Source organism: Bactrocera tryoni, chromosome 5, assembly GCF_016617805.1.
Source record: "Bactrocera tryoni isolate S06 chromosome 5, CSIRO_BtryS06_freeze2, whole genome shotgun sequence".
NCBI lineage: Eukaryota > Metazoa > Arthropoda > Insecta > Diptera > Tephritidae > Bactrocera > Bactrocera tryoni.
In genome coordinates, this window is record NC_052503.1 from 65,621,984 (window position 1) to 65,630,478 (window position 8,495).

At 37.3% G+C, this 8,495-nt stretch overlaps 1 protein-coding gene across 1 annotated transcript in view; it reads right to left on the reverse strand.

Annotated features, from left to right (window-relative positions):
- Positions 1 to 3,042, reverse strand: part of LOC120776323 — a 59,098-nt gene extending 56,056 nt beyond the window's left edge. Inside the window, exons 1-4 of the mRNA XM_040106852.1 lie at positions 2,974 to 3,042; positions 2,755 to 2,914; positions 2,323 to 2,696; positions 2,159 to 2,244 (exon numbers count right to left, since the gene is read on the reverse strand). Coding sequence (XP_039962786.1) covers positions 2,159 to 2,244; positions 2,323 to 2,696; positions 2,755 to 2,914; positions 2,974 to 3,003 — 650 coding nt within the window. The 5' untranslated portion in view covers positions 3,004 to 3,042. The remainder of the gene's footprint in view (positions 1 to 2,158; positions 2,245 to 2,322; positions 2,697 to 2,754; positions 2,915 to 2,973) is intronic.
- Between the last annotated feature and the right edge of the window lie 5,453 nt (positions 3,043 to 8,495).

The window sequence follows — 8,495 nt, forward strand, 5'->3', positions numbered from 1 at the left end:
TTGCATTTCTCCTAACACTACCACAAAACCCTCCACCGACGGTAAGCTGCAGTGAGTTTTTTCACGGATGCATCGCGGCTATGCTGGAGAGTAGGTAATGAAGTCTTCTGTCGGACTACCGGACCACTGTAACGTCTTTCATGCGGAGGTGGCTGTCATCAAGGCAGCAGTAAATTACTGCTCTGAAGTCCAGCTTCTGCAGAGAGAAGAGCTTTCATTCCGATAGCCGATCGGCTATACTGGCTTTGAGCTCACTGTTGCTTAAGACTCGTCAAGGAGTGCATGACCTCAATAGCTTAAAGCTTTCTTCCTATTAAACTCGTAAGCGTACAGCGGAATCGCTGGGAAAGGCAAAGTAGATGAGTTAGCTCGGAAGAGCATCCTTCCACCAATTTCATCCGTTTGGAATCGAATCGTTTCTCCGATGTCTGCTTAAGCCTTGGACCTTTGAACTTCAAGCGAGCTCAGCAGGCGCTGGTCAACGACCAGAACTTAAATGCCAAAGCTGTATAGAGGAAGGCGAGGTGGAATCATCTTGTCACTTCCTTACCTATTGTCCATGAGGATCCAAATTTTAGGATCTTGTGTCCAAACGAGAAAATAAAAAAATAAAACAGTTTAGAAGATTGAATCAAACGTTGACCTATGTAAGTGCATTGCAGTCAGCGGTGAGTATATTAAAGTGGAAAAATTGATTTGTTTCTATGAATTTGAATTTTAAGACTCTCTTGGATTCCGAGAAAGTTGTAGATTTAGAAAATGGTGCTAAAATTCCTATAGCTCTACAGTAAACACCCTTTATACCAAGAGGTTATCAACATTATAACAAACTATCTACCTTACTGTTATGGTATGTCCTGCACACAACTGAAAGCCGAAAGATATGCAAATGCGAAATTGTGACTATAATACTGGCACTTACGACTATATGCAAATCGCGTTAAGCTGCCTTAAGTTTACGTTCAAGTAAGTAAGTAAATGCGTAGCTATCGACATTGCTTACATCATACGAATAGTTCTACGCACATGTTGGCATGTCTTTCGGGTTAGTTGTGAAAGTTTGTGTGAATATTTTGCAGCTTGGATATATGTACATACCATAAATTCGAATGCTGCTATTGCAGTTTTATGTTGCACTTAAGCTTGATGCATGTGTTGCAAGCTTTTTGATAAACTCTATACATCTTCCCAAACAAAGCTTAATATATACTTGGCATACTCTTGGTATTTATACTCAAGTTTCCTTACCAGTTTGGGACAAGTTAAGGAGTTGTTTGTGTGTTGCAAGTAATGGGAGAACCACTTGGAAATGGTTATTTCAATGAGTAAAGTAAACAGTGGCGCCGTTAGAGGAAATTTATTTCGTAACTGATAATTTTGAACCCCTTAATATGAGCATAACTGCTCTCTGCAGTTGTTGTCTTCGTTGTCGTGCAAGGATCTACATATATACATACACTTCCTTTCTTCATATGGAAGTTTGTTCCAGTATACAAGATGTAATCACTAGTATATGAATGGACCTGGGCTGGTGTGCCGATAGGTGCGGGTATTAATGGATCGGCTACTAAATTACCGAAAATAGTTTAACACCGTTTTACGGCTAAATAAATAAGTAGAGTTGCTCTGATAAACTTATTTTCGAAAGTCAAGCCTTTTTGGGTTTCTCTTTAATTAGACCTAGAGAAAAAATATGTTGAAAACTAATCTTGTATTCTGCCGGTAGAGCTTTATATACATTTTTAGGGGAGCAAACCCCTAGTTTAAAAACCAACAGAGATCATGTATCGTGTTGGTTTTGTTGGGAAAATATTTTAGAAGGAAATTGTAAGAAACACTCCTCTCTTCTGTACCACTGCTTAGCTTTCGCTTAAGAAACGGTTAACAATTTCTAAGCATCAATTAATGGGTGAGAGTGCAGTGGGTCTTATTGATGGCATTTAAAGTGTAATTTATTGTTTGTTAAGTTTCACGAAGTGTAACATTTGCATTTCCTTGCAGCTGACACATGAGCTTAAACGACTGTGAAGCTGTCAATGCAATGTGGATGTTTAAACTTGCAAATCTATAAGCAATAAGTACTAGTAAAAAAGACATAAACTATACTTTTGTATATACATATATAATATATCCACTCACTCGACAAGATTTCACATACCTCAACAGTTTCACATAGAAATCATTGTCCATATCGCCAATGAGGATTATGAAAATTTTCGAATATTCCGGTTCGTCTTGTATGTACTGCAACAACACAGACAGAGAGCGAGAGAGAACTCAGTCAACTAAAAATATTATTCCCCGTCTCACACAACGCTTTACCTTTCTTTTGGAGAGTGGCTCAGGGCGTCCAACTGTGTTGTGTTGCTTCGGCATTAAAAGTGGACAGGTTGGGAATGATAACACTGATTTTTTCTTCTCCATCTCCACTCTTGACAACTTTGACGCTTTTGTTAGCTTCGGTGGCGATTTCGGTAAAACAGATGGTGTCTTTTTAGGCGCCTTTTTGCTCGACTTACGCTGTTCTTTGATTAATGTTGCACCAGTGGGCACATTTAGATTATCCATCCAATAATCGATTAAACTGAATTTCTTCTCTTCGGCAATTATATGAGACGTGCGACGATATTCGTCTAAACACTCTTCGATGGCAGCCATAGCGACGGTGTAATTGTCAAAGCGTTTCGTGTTGCGTACTATTTGCAAATGGTTGAGGATAAATATTTTGGTTTTACGAGCTATGCACCTACTCACCTTTTAGTGCCAGTTGTTTCGCTTCTTCTTCCAGATCAATTATGAAGATGCGCCTGCGTATGCCGGACTGTACGCGCTTCTTGAATTCCTCACATATTGAATTTAAAGAATTCGTTTGGAAATTGATCGCATATAGCTTATAGTCATGAAATTTATTTGCCTGTTTTGAGTAAAAAATTATTCAAAATGGAAACTGAAATCGGATTGTGGCTAGCTAACCGTTAGCGTCTTAGTAAATCTCGTGGACATTTCGCGTTTGTTTGTATAATTATTAAAAAAAAAATTATGAAAAATATATTTTTATATTTTCTTTGGTCTCTCAATTTTTGAAGTTTGCAAGAGTTGTAAAAAATATTTGAAAACTATATTTCAAAGAAAGCACAAAATCAGTACTAATATTATGGGGTTTTGGTTTTCATAAGTAAAAATTTATGTATGTATGTAGTGCTCAGCAAATCTTTATTAATTGTTTGTATAAGATTTAGATTTAGTTTTTAAAGATGGCTTCTGTTGTTCTAGCAACTATAACCAGAGATCGCCTATAATGAAATTTAGAAAGGTTTTCAAAAAGCTGCTTTCATTCCAGTGCAATAGCTAACAAATTATATATCTAGATCAAGAGCAGCGAAACGCACTCAGTGAGTTTGACTCGAAAAAAGTTCCACTGAGACAACTCCTGATTAAAAAGCTTCGCTTATGGTACTCGTGAAAGCTGATAACTCTTCAATAAGCTAAGATTGTGATACATACGAGTTATTTTGAAAGCATAAGAGAGAGCGAGATAAACTGAAGATGATTCAGGAAAGAAATAATAGAAAAAAATAGATAGTGAGAATTATAACGCTTGAGTTTGACAGTTATTTTCATTGAAGGCATTGACTAAAACTCTAATTCACCAACGGTTCGTTCTTCTAGACATTTAGTTGGAAGATTTCTTGACGAAAATACAAATTCTCAAACAATTTTCCTACTAATTTCTTTTTGATTGCATAGAAGTACAAATGAACTTCTAAAACCAAATACGAGTCTTCTTACTCGTCAATAACAAAAAAGCAAGCAAATATACATCTGAAAGGGATAGTCACAGTTAGGCAAACAAGTAAATATGTAAACAACCTGAGAACTTGAAGTTGAACTGAGAGCCCAAGCAAAAACGCATTAAAAAGCTGGGAGCAAAACAATACAAACAAACCATAGTAAAATATCGATGTCGAGAGAGTATAATGGGGTTTTTACAAGATTGCGGGAGGCATAGTGCCGTACAAACAAATCAAAGATATGCAAAAATGCTTTGCGGGCATTAATTGCATTTTACTGCAACACAGCGCTCAGATTGCACTTTCAATTAGACGTAGCAACCGGAAGTTGAGTGTTATGCCACCACCTGACCGCCCCAAATGCCTGCCATATACAAGTATACTGCACTGGTACTATTTGTCTTGTCTACTGCCGTAGCCGTCAGCGTAGAAGACTGCAGGCGCTTTGGTGCGTGGGTTGTTGATGACTTGGCTTGCGTTTGTTGCCACTGAGGTGTTCCGTTAGATGAAAGCGCGCCAAAGTAGCAGAGCGGAAGCTTCGGCGTAGTTGGCGGGGGATGCAAGCAACTGCTTGGAACGGAAATGAGTAGCAACAGCATTTTAATTGAAAGGTGATGCCATATCAAATATTGCAAAACAACAAATGTATTTGAAGAAGGTGGGGAATAGTGGGTGGGAAACAAAGTAACTGCTGTAGGGCAACAATATTTGGTTACTTGGGTGTATGTGTTTGGTATTTAAATGCACTTTGAAACCTTAGAAGTTTCGGTTGCAATGTTGCTTAAGAGTTTTTGTTGTATACCCTAGCTTCTGCTGCAGATTGTGTGGAGAGAGATGTAGCTTTAGGTGAGTGTGCTGAAAGAAAATTTTATTATTAACTAAGGTAAGGCAACGTTTGTTCTGTATTTACAGTAAGGTTAATGCATTTCAAAATTGATTTATGACTTTTGCGACTATTTCTTTAGCTTAGAAGAGGCACTGAACTCAATATAAGTTAATATTAATCATGTTTTTGAGTCAGATTTCGGGGTGAGTATAAGTCAAAGGTATAATTACAGTGTGCTGATGAGTTGGCAAAGTACGTATTTGAGTAAGTGTAAATTAGTGTGGATGATGAGCGATATGTGCAAAGACAGTAAAGCAAATTTGTTGTTGGGAAACGAGCGAGAAGTCGTAAATATCATTGTGAGGAATCTAAAAGATAACCGCTTTTCAGCATATCTGGTTAGAGGATGAAAGTAATGACGTTATTTATATTTCAGGAATTAAGGACTTTTCGAAAAGTAAGAGACAGGTAACTGCAGTTTGTCAAAAAACTTTCCATACCACTATCGCTTATGCAAGTCAAAGGAAAATTGCGAAATTTCAGATTAACACCTAGGCAACGCCGAAAACTGCGAAATTTCAGATCAACATCTCAAAAACTGAGAGACTAGTACGCAAATATACAGATGAATAGACAGACGGACATGACTAAATCATGGTTGAATTCGACTCGGCCCGCCAGGTTGAACATTTATATATACAACGGGTGTTTTGATAGACACTTGGCCTCGCTCTCTAATAAGTTTAATGTACATAACTCCCAAACCACTTAAGCTATAACATCAAATTTACCCAGCTCAAATATATGAGAACTCCTACCGACAGTGTGAAAATATATGAAATCGAATGATAACCCCGCGCACTCCCTATATAACGGTACTGTTAAAAACTACTAAAAACGTGATAAAGCAATAACTAAATACGCCAGAGACGTTAAAAATGAAAAGGCTTTATGGGAGCCGAGGTAAAAATTGGACGATGGGCGTGGTACCGCCCAATTTTGTTGAAATTACATATCTTGAGACCCGACCGACCGATTCCGACTAAATATAATACGTGATATTCTTCTCATATTCTTAAGTCAAAGTGCGAAAATGAGTGTAGTGGGGCTACAACCACGGCTACTTCCCATATAACACTGTTTTAAACTCCATTTGATTATTTCGCTTTCCAGTGTACAAATCAAGAAGTAATTTATAATTATAACGGGATAAAAATGTGCACTAATAATTTTTTAAAGTAAGCCACCTTATGACCAAAAATTTTCCAAATTCAAGCAAAACTGTTCAAGTCCCCAAATACCGGAAATGTGGACTCCGGACCTTCTTCTGACCCAAAATAACGGTCAACATATGGGATATACAATTTAAATTCAGAGAAAATCTTTTCCTGGAAATGCATCTCTGTGTATCAAAAATGGATTGAATCGGGTCAATACTTCCCTGAGCTCCCATATATGTACCTAATATTGAGTAGTCGAAAAAGTCTTTTCGTATTTTGTCAGTAGATGTCGTTGCAGTCGTATATCTCCAGTGCTACCAATCATATTGTGTCATACCATATTGTGTTGGAAAGGTGACGTTTTAAGCTTCATTTAACCAAAAAAAAATTAAATTAAATTCGGGGAAGTTGAAAAAAAGTTACAGCTGTTCGAAAATGGTTGAGAATATTGAGTAAATTCGCTATATTTTGAAATTTTTGTATAATAAAGGAAAGAATGCCACGCAAGCCACCAATGAAATTTGTGAAATTTACGGAAACGACGCTGCATCATTTCGTATGGCACAACAATGGTGCGCTGGCTTCCGTTCTGGAAATTTCGATTTACATTGATGAAAATTGTGCACAGAGGGAATTATATCTCTAGCGGAAAAATGGCAAAAAGTGGTCTACCGAAATGGTAAATATTTCTTTATTTATTTATTAGCATAAAAAATAAGTTGAAGTTTGATTAGAAATACGAAACAACTTTTTCGACTATCCAAAATAAAGATTTTCGAACTTTTGGATGACTTTATGCTGCATATACCGACCAAAGTTTGAGTTATCTCAAAGAAAATGACAAAGCAAGTTTTATTAAGAACAGTGTGTCTTTGAGACTAAAATAAACAAAGTTGGGCGAAAACTAATGTCAGGATTTACGAACATCCGGCTGACTTAACTCCATGTGATTGGTGATTGTATCTAAGGCACCTTAATGAAACCTAGAGAACTTTGTTTTAGTATGTGTCGTTATAATAATTCATAGATTTAAAGATTTTCGTTTTTCTAACAAACCTGAGTTATAAATAGTACATATATATGTATATACATTTTATACCGAAAGGCATTTCTCTGCTGTACTTTTTATAAATGCAATCATTTTATTCGCCAAAAAAATTCCCTATCACTTCGATGTTGCAGATAATATTATCTATCTTTGAACCAGGATCAACACCCTTGAACCTTGATAACGCCGAAAACCGCTTCAGATGAAGCAAAGAGTCGTTCGAGATGTAGTATGAAGATATGACCAATTGGTGAAAAAAGAAAGGTTAAATAAAAGCGTTCTAAGCCTCGAAAACGTCATTAGGGTAGACTTGAGTTTTGGTAAACAACGGGATAACTTAAGCTTAGTAAGATGTAGAGCCAGGCGAACAGACTCTGGAACAAAAAAGTTTAGTTTTCCTTATAGTTCTGAGGAAGCTTTTGAAAGTAAATACCATATATATTTTTATCATTTATTATTTCTTGCGATTCAAACTAAAAGCGGAGCACTCCCTCCTGCTTCTTCCACTTAATACTAATTACACCGCAAAAAGGTGTAGTGCCATCCAAATCTGCTTGAATGGTAGCCATTAGCTCTGAAAGCCACTTACACTTATTACCGTTACGCATGTGTAGTCTACATATCTACATATGCACCATACATGTACTATTTATCTAGTAATTGTGCGAATGCTCGAGGGATTTACATTTGCGTAGGCAAATAAATATAAAGGCATGCAAGTTCTTCAGTCTAACCACATATCCCATTTCTAGCACAACTCTTACTCGTACATCACCAACAATCTGGATGCGCATCTTGAGCGTAATTTAAACAACAACAACTCAAAGTGCTGCATTAGTGCATGAAAAATGTGTGCGTTGAACAATTATGCGTACTGCCTTGCCGCCAACTAATGGAGTAGTTAAGGACGCAGGTTCATATGCGAGTATGTAGATGGGTTTGTGTACGCAGGATCATTAATGAGCCACTAAACTTACCAGCAATTGAGTACTTTGCAAATAATTACGCAAGACTTATTAACTATGTGCTCACGAGTTGAAGGAGTAAAGCTAGGGTGGCGCTGGGCTTAACCAAGTATGCTCGGCCAAGTACATATGTGCGGGAAAGACTGCAAGTGGTAGAGTAGGAAGATTCCAAGTTGGAGAGGTCACGGTGTCGCACGCTGGACGTACGTCGCTTACGGTAGGTTAAGCGTATAATAAAAGTTGTTGACGGTGGTAATACATATACATATAAGGTAATCAATTCCGATGTTCCCTACTAAAAAAAACCAGAAACTTCAAATTTAATTTGGAATGTTTATTATCATTCGAACAAACATTCTTTGGCTTTTATTTTTTGGAGTTGAGTCCAATTATCGATGACCCGTTCGAGTATTTCGACTGGTAACTGGCGAATGACATGCGTGATGTTTTCCTCCAAGACCTGAATCGAAGCGGGATTTTCCGCACAGATTTTAGACTTTACATATTCCTACAGGAAAAAGTCTAACGGTGGCCACTGACGGTTACGTTCTCACCAGTATCATTTTTGAAGAAATCAGGACCGATGTTTCCTTGTTTTTTCTGGATGAAATGGCAGCTCTTGAATCTCTTCAGGTTGCTCTTCGT